General features: G+C 34.2%; 1 protein-coding gene and 1 pseudogene across 1 annotated transcript; one reads left to right on the top strand and one right to left on the bottom strand.

Moving 5' to 3' along the window:
• Positions 1 to 3,445: 3,445 nt before the first annotated feature.
• On the top strand, positions 3,446 to 10,690 carry LOC120160855 (annotated as a pseudogene).
• A 524-nt stretch (positions 10,691 to 11,214) lies between these two features.
• Positions 11,215 to 13,848, bottom strand: LOC120160845 (protein DETOXIFICATION 33-like). Its single transcript, XM_039171166.1, has 9 exons — positions 13,468 to 13,848; positions 13,196 to 13,391; positions 12,778 to 13,123; positions 12,592 to 12,678; positions 12,395 to 12,451; positions 12,050 to 12,288; positions 11,833 to 11,951; positions 11,594 to 11,680; positions 11,215 to 11,360 (listed from the first exon to the last, which is right to left on the bottom strand). The coding sequence occupies exons 1-9, from the start codon at positions 13,729 to 13,731 to the stop codon at positions 11,301 to 11,303; spliced, it is 1,455 nt and encodes a 484-aa protein (XP_039027097.1). The 5' UTR covers positions 13,732 to 13,848; the 3' UTR covers positions 11,215 to 11,300.
• Between the last annotated feature and the right edge of the window lie 2,338 nt (positions 13,849 to 16,186).

Here is a 16,186-nt window from a genome sequence, read left to right as displayed (position 1 = left end):
TTTTTTTATAAATAATATAAATACTGTAAAGTGCACATTTAGTACCCAACTATCACTTTTGTTCCCTTTTGGTCACCTAATAATTTTTTTTCAAAATCATACATAACTCTCAACCTGGCGTTGGGGGCAGCCTACTACCCTACCTCCCCCTTACCCCATTGCATATGGGAATTGGGTTTTGTTGTTGTTGTTGTTGTATACATAACGTTTAATTTTGGTCATTCACTGTTAAAAATTTAACAATGATGTTAATGTGTAACTATAAGGTAATGTCACGTCTTCATTAGAAAAAATAAAAGAAATGTCACATCAACAATTCTATTAATTTTTTATCGATGGGTAACAAAAAATAAAATTAAAATGTAGCGTTAAGTATGATTGTGAAAAAAATAGCTAAGTAGCCAAAATAGAACTAAAGTGATAATTGATACTAAACGTGTAGTTTACCTAATAAAATAATTACAAATGTTTTAAAACACTATTTATGAAATTATTTTTTAAAATATAATGTATTTTATATTTATTTTTTTAAAAACTATAACGTACTTTCTTTTTTTAAAGGTAGTTATACAAAGTAGTATATGTTCTAAGTACTCTCAACCATTTGATAATGAACGATCAATCACTCTTACAATCGCTGGTACTCAAATTCATAACCTCTAGAAATAATAATGATTCTTTTAACAACTGAGGTAAGTTAGTTCGTATAAAATTTTAACATAGATGTTCATTATCGGTATTTTCTACTGTAATCAATTGTTATAAACATTAAACCTAACTTAAATAACTCAAATAAATTCATCAAAATAAATTTAAATTAAACCAACATGCATCATCTATCTGAGCCCAAAAATCGTTAAAGATAAATTAACCTACTTATAATATGAATAATTAGATTTATAGAATTGTTTCAAATCATGACAAAATTCATAGAACCTATAAATTTTAGGAGTTAAAAATATTATTATATCAATATGCATTAGATGTCCATTTTAATTTTAAGATAAATTAACTGGACAAAGTGATAAAAATACTCCCTATACCCTAAACTCAACTTATAATAATATTTTAATTAAATAACACGTTTGAAACTTTTAGAAAAAAGTGACATGTTTATTACAAAACCTATAATCAAGTGATTGTGGACGTCTAATATTTTATTATTTTGATCCATTATTGAATAAATTATTTGTAGAGAAAAAAATTAAATCAATTAAAATAAGATTAGATAAGAGAATTGTTTGACTTGTATTGCACAAAATGGGTTAAGAGTTAACATAATCGCCTATGTTTTAAGAAACGTGATTTTAAAGTTGAGAGGCAAAATTTGAAATTATTTTGAAGATTGTGATTTCAATAGGATTAAACAATAATTTTGTATAAAAAAGATCAAGTGTTCAAGAAGAATTGCACTCAAGGCATGTGGGATGAGTTTGCAAGCTCCGATTAGGCCCGTAAACGAACCGAACGCACACGAACAGAGGTATGTTCATGTTCGTTCATTTAATAAATAAATGAACATAAACGAACACGAACATAAACGAACAAATTATTTTTTGTTCATGTTCGTTTATTAAGGAATATAACTTGTTCATGTTCGTTCATTTAATAAATAAACGAACATAAACAAACACGAACATAAACGAACAACAACATAAATGAACACGGACATAAACGTTGGAGACCCTACCTTCTATTGTCCTTTCATGAAAAATAGTCGATAATACAAATAAACCAAATCTACAGTGATAAATAGCGTAAGAGCTGATTAGCAGTGATGAAATGTTTGAAGATATCAAATATTTCGATCGATCTTTTAAAGATATTAAATGATTCACACGACTTTAATTTAACGCTATAACATTTATCTTAGTGGTCCATGATTACATAGGAACAATCATTTTCCACTACGTTATTATAATAAATTCGCCGGCTAAAAGTTTTGTGACATCAATGTCAGACTTTAGTGAGGTTTGTTAATAATGGTCATTTCCGTTGGCAGAGTAGAAAATTTAACTGCATGAAGATTTTGAACGGTACAAATTGGACTACAAGGCAATAACATAGATCCGAAATCCTTTCGATGCTACATATCGTAACTGATATTATTGCTAAACCATCATTCAAAATTTTAACGTACCTAAAGTCTACTCCACAACTAAAGGTTACACAAGAACTATGAAAATAAAAGTTCATTGTCAAAGTGTATTTTCTACTTATTAATGGGTTCTTCCTGGAAAACCCATTACTTCCGCTATTACACTTTTTTCAGAAATTGCATAGAAACCTTTGTTAGAAATTGCATAGAAACCTTTGTTTTGTTTTCTGGCAAATTCTATATATTTTTCTCTTTACTGATGCTTATATACTTCCGATTGTTACATTTATCTTCCCATCTATTTCTAGAAAGAAGTATGATGTTTTCTTGAGTTTTAGATGTGAAGATACCCGCAATAATTTTACATATCAACTATTAAGCCAAATAAAACAGAGAAAAAGATTAAAACAAACCTGTAAAACTTCAGTTTGCACTATAACATAACTTGTTTTGAAGCTTTCAGCGATCGTCTTCACTCTTTAGTGAACACAAGGGTTAGAGAAAAAAAAGGGACAATGAATATAGGTGCGAGGTGCCTCACGGGTTAACATATTGGATTTAATCTCCAAATAAAAATGGGTTAATTATGGAGTTGGTCATCAGAATATTAGATTAATTAATATTTTTAAGATACTTACAAATTGGTCACCAAAATTGATTTAAGAAGATTGAGTTAAACATAAATGAATGAACATAAACGAACATAACCGAACAAACATAAACAAACATAGCCGAACATAACTGAACGTTCACGAACGTAAATGAACGAACGAGACCTATGTTCATGTTCGTTCATTTAATTAAAAGAACACAAAATCTTATTCATGTTCGTTCATTTAATAAATAAACGCACATAAACGAACTTCCAACCGCACGGTTCGCTGAACGTTCAGTTCATTTATAGGCCTAGCTCCGATCATTGAGCTAAATTCAAAATGAAGGGTAAAGTACAATGTTCCCTTATTTATAAGATATTGCTTAGTTAATTTATTGACTATTAAAAGTTACAAAATGATCATTTAACTTTTCATATGTTTCAATCTCGTTCTTTTTCATTAAAAATTTAATAGTCGTCTAAACTGGACGTTTAACATGTTGAATGGGATATGATAAAACAATATTGTACGTTACGATATGATTTTATCATATCTCAGTCAATAAGTTAAAGTCAAGTTCATATCATCAACAATTTTTTAAAGATTTCCTGAGATAGAACCTCAGATAAAGGTCAATGGTATTCAGTGTAGTTTTACCTTTTTTATTCCTTCTATATTTAGCTTCCATCACTGAATCCTTCCTTAAGGATTTCCTGAGATATAACCTCACCTATAGGATGGATATTTTTCTTCATTCTCGCCAATTTCACCCCTTTTTGCCTTGCCCATTTTTCTGTTCTCACTAGTATGGATATTCAAGAATACTTTGAAGGCCATAAACAGGAAGATGGAAGCACCAGAAGCTGGAAAAACATGCCCTGTAATCGGCCATCTCCACCTCCTAAGAGGACCCAAACCACCTTCATAATCTTAAGCGAAATGGCTGATAAATACAGTCCAATCTTCACCATCAAGATGGGTGTTCACAGAGCTTTGATTGTCAGCGACCATGAAACTGCTAAAGAGTGTTTAACCATCAACGACAAAGCCTTCGCCAGTCGTCCATCCACGCTTTCCATGGAGCTCTTGATTTATAACCGCGCCATGTTTGGGTTCGCCCCTTACGGAAATCACTGGCGTCAAATGCGTAAACTCGCAACTATTGAGCTCCTCTCCAACTACCGCCTCGACCAACTCAGACATGTCCGACAATCCGAGATCAAAACATCGCTGAAAGAGTTATATCAGCTTTGGGACGAGAAAAACGATGGATCCGACAACGTGTTAGTGGAGATGAAGAAATGGTTTGCGAATACAACTCTGAACATGATTCTAAGGATGATAGTAGGAAAACGGATTCCGAGTTCGGGTAATGATGCAGAAAGTGAGACATGGAAGAAAGCGTTGAAGCAGTTCTTTGAACTGAGTGGGAAATTTGGTATATCCGATGCGTTGCCTTATTTAAGATGGTTGGATATCGGGGGAGACGAGAGGTTGATGAAGAAGGTAAAAAAATAACTAGACGAAGTAGCTCAGGGATGGTTACAAGATCACAAGCGAAAGAGATCATCAACTGATACATCGAACAACAGCGACGAAGATTTCATGGATGTTATACTTTCGATGGCCATTGAGACAGAGAAACATGATGCCGACACCATCAACAAAGCTACCTGCCTGGTTCGTATATTAATTATAGTCGGAAGAATTAGGCTTAATGTTTATTTTAAATTTATTTTAGATATTTATATTTATTTTCTATCAAAGTATTAGATTAATGTTTTCAAAATTAACATTTTAAGATTAACATCGATTAAAAATTTTGTTAAAAATTAGTTGATCAATTAGTGTTTGACATGTGACCTCATTTTAATTTCTTTTAAATTTTTTGAAAAATAAAATTTATAAATTTTCAAAAAAAAAACCTAATTTTTTCGATTTTTCACTAAACTCCAAAATTCATAAAACTCTAGTTCTCAACTCTCTATAACCCTTAATCTCTTATATCTAATCCTCAAATCCAATATTTTACCGCCGAAATCAGTTACCATTAGCGTTCCTTTCGCGAATGATATAGGTTGAACTACGATCGACGGCACAAAGAGAAGAAAGGTGACAACGTTGATTTCGTGATGAGCGCAGGCAAGCAGTAAATGAGAAGGAGAGGGGGAAACATGCGTGAACAAAAAAGGAAAGCACCGATGACAAGATGGTAAATGGAGAAAATATTAAACATCTACTTTAATTAAAAAAAAATCTTTAGACACAAAATAAATATGGGATATCAAGCCCACTCATACACAACCTACAATCAGGATCAGCCACCATTCCAAACCGAATTAACCTGTCCTTGGTGGGCAACCTGTCGAGGATAGCCATCCACGTGATCAAGGAAAACTTTGGAACATGATAAGGAAACCAAATTAAACGATGCCAATCAACCTTTTCCCCTCTGTCCCGAATCCTTTCCCATATCCACCTGCCTTTAACCTGTGACCAACTTACAGGAGCAGCAAATATAACACTAGCCTCCTCTCGCATCTTAATCAGTTTTCTGAGAATCCATCTGAAGTGAGGTTTATTATCAACACTACAGTAATTCTCATGCTTGAAGCAATAAACTTTGATCCATACTATCCATAAAGAGCCTTCATCAGCTAAGATGCTCTTAACAAGCATAAGATTGCATGTCTTATTCCAACCAATCAAACTTCGAAGTCCTAAGCCTCCCTCCGATTTCAGGGAACAGATTTGAGTCCAACTGACTCTGGCACCTCTAGTCGAGGAATCATTTCCTTTCCAAAAGAAGCGCATGCACAACCGTTCAATATCCTGAATCACACCCTTGGGCAGTATAAGTTGTCTACCCCAGTAATTAAAGATGCTAAACAAGACTGCCTTAATAAGCTGCAGCCTGCCCTTACTCGACCACTTCCTCAGTTTGTCCTTAATTTTCTCCATAAGGGCAGAACAATCTGTCCTTGAGAGCTTGTGAGTTACTAAGGGCACCTCCAAATATCTGACAGGGAGCTGACCGATTCGAAACCCAGTGGCCCTCTTAATCTGCTCCAAAACTCCATCATTAACCCCATAAGCATACATCTCCGTCTTTGATGCATTGAGCATTAAACCAGACATCTCATAAAATTTATTCAAAACACTAACCACCCCCAGCATTGAATCCAAAGATCCATAACAAAACAACAACAAATCATCAGCAAAGCATAAATGGGTGAGGGAGATCCTTTTACATATAGGGTGATATTTGAAAATACCACTCCTAGCTGTAGCATCCAATAATCTGGAAAGTACATTCATGACCAATACAAATAGATAAGGAAATAAAGGGTCTCATTGCCTAACACCCCTTGCACCTTTGAAGTAACCCACTAGACTGTCATTCAAAGCTATTGAATAACTAGGGGTTGTCACACAGGTCTTAATCCAATCAGAAAAACAAGCTGGCAAACCCACAGCTCCAAGAACATTGATGTAACATCTCAAATTATGGGTTAGTGACCAATTTGTAAAGTTTCAGAATTTGATGACTAAAGTAGAAGAATGGAATAGTTCAATGATTATTGGATATATATGATGAAGGTTATTTAGTAATTATTAAAGGAAATAAAGGGTAAAATGGTCATTTGATCATTTAAGGAATTATATACACGTGGAAAGGGAGAGAATTCTCCAGAGTTCTCTTCTCCTTTCTTCTTCTTCTTCACGTGGAAGCCATGAGCCAAAGGTAAGTTTCTTTGTTTATAAATGAATTGTTGATTTTAAGGTTGGATTTTGATTATTAGATGATAACTAAGCTTAAGAAAAGCTTAAATCATCTTAAAAACAAAGGATGGTGGAATTAGGAGAGATTAAAGATTTTGAGTTTTTGAATGAAATCTTGAAATAAAGTTGATAAGTTAAATTTTAAGTTGAATTTGACTTGTCAATAGTTAAATTAAGAGATTTGGAGTAATAGAATTGGATTTGAAACATATTGCAGAATTGATGTAATTATTGAATTACATATGGAAGATAGAATTTTGAGGTTTAAGATGAAATAAATGAATATAGATTGGTTTAAGTATGTGTACTAGAGTTAAGAATGAAAAAGGGGATGATATATGGAGTGTTTGAGAGGAAATGAAGTAATTTTCGTGCTGAAAATGATTTCTGGGTTAGGGGGAATCGGTACCCATTCAAAGGGGTACCGATACCCTCTCAAACGACAGAATTCCAGAATGTCAAGGGGGAACCGATACCCACACAGGAGGGAACCGATTCCCCCCTAAAGGAAAATTGTAAATATTGGTTTAATAAGTTCGTTTAAGTTGCTAGTATCAAATTACAAGGTGTAAGTATCTAATAATTGTCTTAAAATGTATAATTATGTAGATTTAGAGCCTAAACGAGTTCCGGAATCATTGACAAGTAATATCGATAAAAAGGGAAGATAAGAGATTGGAATGGACTAGAGAGGCCAGGTGAGTGCAATTTCATTGTACTTATGTTATCGAATAAGCATTGGTTTGCAATGAGCCAGTGACGGAGTTACTATGGTAATAAGTAACTCTTAAAATGTTATTTGATTTGTGAATTTTATGTATGCATGAGTATATGTGACATGATTTATATGATTCATATGATATGTGATACTGAACTACATGAATATATGAGAATATTATATCAGTTGTGTGATATGTTTGACATGTTATTTTATGTGATACGTGTTTACATGATCACAAGACATGAGTTATATGAAAGAGAAAGTATATGTGATATGTGAAAGTGAATCCTATGTTTATATGAATATGAACTCATATGAGAATGGATATGAACTACGTGATTACATGTATATGTGAAGGAAACCATGAGCTTATATGAATATATGATATGGTTACATGAATATGTAAAAGGATATAAAAGACAATGCCCATGTTATGTTTCATGAGAGCTAGGGGTATAGTTGGCATGCCAAGAGTCGAGGGTCTATGTGGTCCTTCGGGACATATATGTATTCTTTGGAATATGTGTGAAGTCTGGTGAGACACATACTTGATCCTTGGCATATGTATATGATTCTTAAGGAATGATATGTGGTCCTTCGGGACATATATGTATTCTTTGGAACATGTGTGAAGTCTGGTGAGACACATACTTGATCCCTAGTATATGTATATGATTCTTAAGGAATGATACGTGGTCCTTATGGACATTATTATATGGCACTACGGTACAATTCTACGTGGCACTCCGGTGCAATTATTATATGGCACTCCGGTGCAATTATATGTGGCACTTCGGTGCAATTATATGAGCTGTGGTGACAGCATTAGTGCACAACCTCTATGTACTCGCATATCTTTAGTTCTCACATGAGTATCATGGGCTATTAAATAAATAATATTAATAAAATGATATGATAATATGTTTGTTTCCTTGTGGAATTTCATGGGTGATATTGATTGTACAAATGGTAACTTATAAGACCATATGATGAAAGGAATCAATGATAGTGATAAGATAAGAAAGAAATGAAGATGATAATATAATCGCTTGGGTGTACGTGTTTTATGATAGTATATATATATAGTGTACACGACATGATATGTATATGTGCAATTGGTTATGATATATTTTATATGATATGGACATAAGAAATCATAGGAACATGAGATAAGAGATATGAATGATAACGACATATATGTATGCATATATTTGTTACATGTAAAAGTATGAGTGGTATGAAATGATAGTAGTAATTGTTTAGATATGATTATTAGTTACCGTTTACCTTATATGTTTATATGCCTCACTAAGTCTTTGACTTAGCGTGTAAGTGATTTACACGTAGGTTTCGAGAAGAGTAAAGAGCAATGTGGAGCAGGACAGGTCAGTTCTTCTTACTAAAGGTCAGATCAGAAAAGATGTGAATAATAGGTATTTTAGTATATACAGTTCTAGTTGGCATGTTTTCAAAAGAATCTATTGTTTAAGCTATGAACCGTTTTATAAATGTTTCGAATAGTTATATGTAAATAATAAGTGAAAGATACATGCTCTGATTGGTTTTGTAATAATGAAAATGTCTTTTATGTAAATTAGTTATTTATATGTTATAAAAATTTTAAATTACTCACTATTTTATACAAGTACATGTTTTTAAAAGTCAATGTGACACCTCGGATTCGTATCCGGGTCGGATACGGGTTGGGGTGTTACAATTGAGCAAGAATTCTCAGTTAATAGAATCAAATGCTTTCTTCAAGTCTATCTTAATTGCACACCTAGGAGAAAGGTTCTTCCTAGAATATCCTTTAACAATTTCTTGAGCAAGCAAAGTGTTATCAGTAATACTCCTACCCTTGACAAAAGCATATTGACTTGCAGAAATTATATCAGGAAAAAATTGTCCTAGCCTAGTGATCAAGATTCTGGTAATGGTCTTATAAACAATAGAGCAACATGAAATAGGCCTAAACTCACTTGCCATACAAGCATTCAGGGATTTTGGCACTAGGACTATTGTAGTTGCATTAAAAACTGGCAAGAGAAAAGAAGTTTGAAAGAAATACCTCATAGCACTAAGGAAGTCTTTTCTCACAATCTCTCAGGCAGACTTGAAAAACCAAGATGTATAACCATCTGGCCCTGGACTCTTGTCTTTCCCCTACCTAAATAAGGCTTCCTGGATTTCTTTGTCTGAAACCTCACCAATCAGAACTCTATCAGCTCCAGCAGGCAAAGATTAACTCAAAAGATCGCTTAACCAGTCTTGTTGACAACCTTTAACCAAAGGATCAATTGCACCAATGAGTTTTTTTGTAAAACTCCAGTAGAACAGCTGCCATTCCATCGAAAGTCTCAAGAAACTGCCCATCATCATTCTTGATAACTCTTATAGTGTTGATTTTCTTGCGGGATTCAACTTTTTGATGAAAAAATTTTGTGCTAAGATCCCCTTCCTGCAACCAATGAGCCTTAGCTCTCTGCCTGAAGAATTCCAACTCTGCTATCCCAAGTCCAACCAAGTCGGCCTGAATTTTCCTTTCCTCCTCAATGCCAAGGTGATCAACATTAACAAGATTGGATAATTGAATATGCTCTAGTTTAGCTCTCTTAGCAACAACCCTAGAAGAAATATCAGAATAATGTCTCTTATTTAGATCCTTTAAAACTGGCTTCAGCCTCTTCATTTTGCAAAATAACACCTGCATAGCATTCCCTCTGCTGCAAGCTTGCCAGGAACTCATCACACTGCTTAAATAGTCTTCACTAGCAGTCCAGCAATTGAAAAACTTGAAAGGCTTTGGCCTGTGAGCCTGAGTACCTTTATGTGTCCAGATAATTCCAAGACAATGATCTGACACTCCTGGAGCTTTGTATTCCACAAATGACTCTGGAAATTCAAGTAACCACTAGGAATCATCTGTTTTGGGATTCTCTCTTGCGTGCTTGTGGGTTGCAATTACAAGGACTTAACTGGGAGAGCCATCTTGGTTGGATGATTAATAATTGGAAAGGCAAGTCCTTGTTGATTCATGTTCTCAAATTAGCATGGACTGGTTTCGTCTATTTTACATGGGAGGAGCGGAATTATCGTATCTTTAGAGGTTTGTCGCGTTCAACGGATTCAATTGTAAATATCATAAAAGGGGCAGTTAGGATTAAATTGTATAGGCATAGAGTGGATAATGTAAATAGACAACTTTGTGTTGACTGGGGGCTTATATAGCTGGTTGTACCTGTGTTTTTTTTTTGTAGCAGTTATTTGCTTTCTTTGGATAAATAAATTTGATTATCCAAAAAAAATATGGGATATAGTGTAGTTACTTATTCAATTAAGCCGAAGAATTATGAGACTTGTTCAACTATTTGTGATATGATTTTCTCGTTATTGCAGACTATGATCTTAGCAGCTTCAGATACAACAATGGTGCACTGACATGGGCTATGTCTTTGCTACTCGACAACAGGGATGAACTGAGGAAGTTACAGCAAGAACTAGACATTCATGTTGGAAAAGAGAGACTGGTCCATGAATCAGACATTAAGAACTTCTACCTTAAAGCAATCATCAAAGAAACACTGCATTTATATCCCGCCGGACCTCTTACGGTGCCCCATGAATCCATGGAAGACTGCACTGTTCAGGGCTACGACATTCCTACCGGGACCTGACTGTTCATCAATCTTGCTAAAGTTCATCGCGACCCACGAGTGTGGTCCGATCCTTGTGAATTTCGGCCCCAAAGGTTCATAACAACCCACAAAGATATTGATCTTAAAGGACAGCATTTCGAGCTGATTCCATTCTTGAGTGCTCGTAGAATGTGTATCGGAGTTTCGTTTGCCGTTCAAGGGTTGGAACTGGTACTGGCTAGTGTGGTGCAAGGGTTCTCATAACTCCACGCCTTCCTTCTTCTCGCTATTAGCCTTTTAAATGATTTTAAAATTTGTTTCACTCAAATCATGGATAGTTCAAGAAATTTAAAAGCTCATTCTGATAAACAACTTAAAATTTTAAAAGCTCATTCTGCTAGATCAATCAATAATTGATAATATTTATTATTTTAATTAATACATAATAATAAGTTAATTATGTAAAATCAACGCTCTCCACCAGTTGATCCTCCCCATCTCTTTATACGGCTTTCAGCTTCTTCAGTCTGCATATGAGAAGATCTGGATCATAGCTTTGCTTTGAATTCAACAAATCAGAATTAACTAGAGAAGAGACACTTAAGTTGGATCAAAGTACTAAAAGACAATAAATCATATGATATAAAACATACAAAAATATAAATGTGGTAGAAATATTGTATAACATGAATTAGATATATATCTATTTATTAAATGCAATAAATACAAGAACTATCAATATATTGGCAGGGATACTTACTTCCTTGTTCCAGTTGGTAAGTGCAACCACCAATACCAAGATTAGAGTTTGCAAACCAATACCCGCAATCATTCCTGACCAAATACCCTGCATCGTTTCACAAGTAAATTATAAAGATATGCTCTTGAATTCTATTATATTCTCGAAAAAAAGATTTTGTTTCAAGTCTTGTGAATGAAAAAAATAATGCTGAACGAGTTTTATCCTGTTTCAGAGTTCTAAAATACTAGAAAATTTACCATAACCCCAAAGCCAAATGTGAACCCAAGGAGTATGCCAGCAGGTAATCCAAATATATAGTAACACCCGATGTTTATGTACGCCACAAGTGATTGCCATCCAGCTCCAACAGCAACACCTGAAAACGAATCAAACAGTTATGTTACTTGGACTCGAATGTCAGTATCAGATACAAGATAGATATTGAAGAGTGGGGAAAACATAGCCAATGCTCACCTGATAAGACCGGTTGGAGGCTGTTCAAGAGGACCGTAAATCCCAATAATAGAGCTAGCTTAGTAGTTTCTTCGGCAACTGCATTGCTGCTGGTGAAGAGGTAAGGGAAGTAACCTCTGGTTGCAAACACCACAATCATGCAAACAATCCCGATGATCACAGATGTCATCGAAACAACCAGCACTGAAAATTTAGCAAGCCGAGCGTTTCCAGCTCCAAGTTCATTTGATACTCTCACACTGTTGACAGCATCATAATCTGTTAAGTTCTCAGTTCAATTATAAGAGTTCATATTTAAAAAAGTTCTGCTTCCAGGAAGAAACAGGAAAATGAAGAGAAATGCACCTTATAGCAGCATTGAACCCAATTGCTATCATTGCATCCCATCCATTTATGTTCATGCTGGAAATAGGAGAAAACGAAAGTTGAGAAAAAGGTAATTTCTACCAATGCTAATAACACTTCTGTTTCAATTTTGTTTTCGATTTCATGTTCGAAATTATCGCAGATTAAACCGTTAAGAGAGACAATGGAACACCTACCAAATGGAAATGGCATCAACTGCTATCAGAGGGTTTGGCAGGAGACCTGTCATGACTATCAGCACCATTAAATACCAAAACTCCAAGCTGCAACACATTTTCCACAACTGTTGTAAATATCGAAACCTTATATATGATTAATATGAACATAAAGTGAAGGTGGGAGAAGGAAAAAAGGAAACATGCCATAACATGATAGCAGAAGCCAAAGAAAGCTTGACAAAACCAAATAGATCTACAAATGCTAGCCATGAGAAACCAGACCAAGCACCATCCGACTTGGTAATAAAAATGTACAACAACTGTCCAATAACTATGAGCCACCACGATACGTTCAAAGTTACAGCCGCACCGATCAAGCCCCAATCGAGCTTAAGCATCAGCAGCCAGCTGAAAAAGGCATGAAGAACCAACACCAGTGCTGAGACCCAAGCCATCACCATAACTTTGCTCTGAGCTTGTAAGAACTTTTGTATAGGAAAGTTCATGGCATAAGCAAATAACTGTGGCATCATCCATATAGCAAACTTACCTGCATCAAACAAACTTACGATGTTACTAATTTGTAGATTGATTTTCAGTCAAATTTCTTTCATTCAACAACCTGCAGCATCAGAGATTTCAGTGGTTTCCCCAAACAGTTTAAGAATTGGAGGAGACCAAATGTAAATGGGAGAGATTAAACATGATGTAATCAATAGAATAACCCAAGATCGCTGCATGTAAACGCCCAGCATCCTTAGCCTCCCAGCACCATATGCTTGACCACATAAAGTCTCCAATGCGCTCCCCATTCCCAACTGTGACAAAATCAAATCGAATAAGACCATCATTTCTACAAACCAATCCAAATATACTGAAATCAAAGAGACGTACCATAACACCGAAAGCAAGTCCAGCTATAACAGAGTTCTCCACAGACACTGCAGCAAGGTCTAGTTCAGTAAGTTGGCCGGAAAAAGTCTGGGTGAGGGCTCCCAGTGAATACTGACAAATTGCTGTGAAAATTGCCGGCGCGGCAAGATGCCATAATCTCTTCGACTCGTATCCGAACTCCTTAACCCAGTAAACAAGCGTTTCGCTTTGGTTGCTATCATTGTCATCACCGTTGTTGAGAAGTGGAACACTGTCAGCAGCCATAGCCGCGTTTTCCGTTGAAAGCTTTCACTGCAAATGAACTAAACTAAACGTTTACAGTGACGGGTACTCAACTCAAATCTCAACCGTGTAAATTATCGTTGAGATGAGAGAATTTGTTTGGGATTTTGTTGTTTGTTTAAATAGGAACTGTCGGCTGGAAGATGTGGATTTTGCCCTCAACAATTTGTTTGAACGGTGGTTCTTAAGAGAAATCTATGTTTCAAAAATGTTAATATCATCACTTTTTAGATACCGAAACCAAAAGATAAAATAAAAAAATTGGTGATGGGTGCAATTATATCAAACCACCAGCCGCCATTGAATCAAAAAGAGCATTTAAAAGAAAGGTGATTATTTTAATATATCATGTTAGAATAAAAAATCGACTTAAATTTAAAACTTAATCAATTAATTATTAAAAATTTAAATTCTTCAAATAATTTATGTTATATTTTATAACTTAAAATTTATTTCTAATCTATAAAATTACAAGTAAAATCTGAACACTTCAAGTTCCCATCTTTTTCTAAAACTTATACTTAAATTTTTGAATTTTAATTTAATATTTTAATTCAAGAAACATTTAAATAAATATTTAATTTTAAATAATATCAGATTAATTATTTAAACCGATTATGTTAAATTTGTATAGAGACAAATACGTACAGGAATAGTGCTTAATCATATATCATCAAATTATTACATATACATCCTTTTATGTACACTTATAATGTAACTAAGTATCTAACTAATCAGCTAACGAGCCTAACTAACTTCCTCAAGTTGGTGGGTAAAAAATATATTTTATTTTGAAACCCAACTTGGACAATAAGGAGTGATGTTGATGCATGCCCAACGCTTTGGTGAAGATGTATGCTTGTTACTCTATCGTTAAAACATGTTCAGCAATTATTTGTCCATCTTAAATTTTTTATCTAATAAAGTGACAATTTATCTCAATATATTTTGTACGTTGGTGGAAAATAGAGTTGACAGCAATCTACAAAGTCAGGGGTGATTTATCTCAATATATTTTGTACAAAGGCTAAAAAAATAGCGTGATCGGTTAAAGAAGTGATCGATTAAAATTTAGATCGGTTATATTATATCATTTAATCGGAAATATTATCAAGCACAATAACATATTAGGTAGCGCTTATATAATGTAATAAGTAGCGTTTATATAATAAAATAGGCATTTAACCGGTATATTTATACCGGTAGCATTACAAATTTACTTATTGCATTATAATTATTGGTTTCGTTGTTTTTTAGATCGATACAATTTTAAATGTATCGACACTTTATGCTTGCACCTCGTTGGGCATTCCTAATTCATTCTGGAAAAAAGTATCGACACAAACTATAAAGGTGTCGATACATTATTTAGACATATTTTCTCATAAAATCGGTATATTTATACCGGGTACATTATAAATTTACCTATAACATTGTAATTTTTGTTTCGATGTTTTTGGGATCGATACAATTTTAAATGTATCGACAAGTTATTCTTGCACCTCGTTGGGCATTCATTATGGACAAAATGTATCGACACAAGTGTCGATACTTTATTCTGACTTATTTTCTCATAAAACCGGTAAATTTAAACCGGTTTCATTGTAAATTGACCTATTACATTATAATTATCGGTTTCGATGTTTTTGTGATCGATACAATTTTAAATGTATCGACACTTTATGAGTGAACCTGTTTGTGCTTTCTTTTGGAAAAAAGTATCGACACAAACTTAAAAAGTGTCGATACTTTATGTTGACCTGTTTTATAACTAACCGGTATATATATACTGGTTACATTGTTAATTTAAATATTACATTATAACTATTTGTTTCGATGTTTTTGGGGTCGATACTTTTTGAAAATGTATCGACACATATTCTTACATATGTATCGAAACAAATCTTTGTGTTTACTAATTTTGTCATTAAAAAAGTATATTTTTACCACCTACATTGTAAATTTACCTATTACTTTAAAGTTATTGAATGTTTTAGTTATTGTACATACCTGAATATGTCCTGCAAATTTAATGTTGTACACACCCTCCAACTACCACTACCAATATCACATCCTATTTAAAGCACCACTGAAAACATGTTGTTCAATGAACCTTTACTTACATCTCCATCAACTCCTGTTGGGACCACTGAAATTGCACAACAAAAATTTTGTCATGGATCATATTGATGCAGACAATGTTAAGCCAACCGATGAATGCCATGAAGTACATAATGTTGATGAATCTGACATATTGGTTGGTAAGCTCTTCTCTTCACGTGATCAAGCTTGGTACTTTTATAAGGGATTCGTACAAGAACATGGGTTTAGTGCACGTCGGGGAACAACACGGCTTGACATGGAAGGGAATGTGAAGACACAAGAATTTTGTTGTTCGAAAGAAGGGTTTCGAGAATCAAAAGTCAATACCGTTGAT

The sequence above is a fragment of the Hibiscus syriacus genome, unplaced genomic scaffold, assembly GCF_006381635.1.
Source record: "Hibiscus syriacus cultivar Baekdansim isolate YM2019G1 unplaced genomic scaffold, ASM638163v2 tig00111393_pilon, whole genome shotgun sequence".
Taxonomy (NCBI): domain Eukaryota; kingdom Viridiplantae; phylum Streptophyta; class Magnoliopsida; order Malvales; family Malvaceae; genus Hibiscus; species Hibiscus syriacus.
The sequence above is the reverse complement of the archived record's forward strand: the minus strand, read 5'-3'. Positions and strand labels throughout refer to the sequence as shown.

Excerpts from the sequence above, each read along its gene's own strand:
- LOC120160845 (XM_039171166.1), bottom strand. The coding sequence starts at position 13,731 with ATGGCTGCTGACAGTGTTCCACTTCTCAACAACGGTGATGACAATGAT. Across the intron at positions 13,124-13,195 it reads TGAAATCTCTGATGCTGCAG|GTAAGTTTGCTATATGGATG; the intron begins GTTGTTGAATGA and ends TGTTTGATGCAG. Across the intron at positions 12,679-12,777 it reads GCTTCTGCTATCATGTTATG|CTTGGAGTTTTGGTATTTAA; the intron begins GCATGTTTCCTT and ends AATGTGTTGCAG.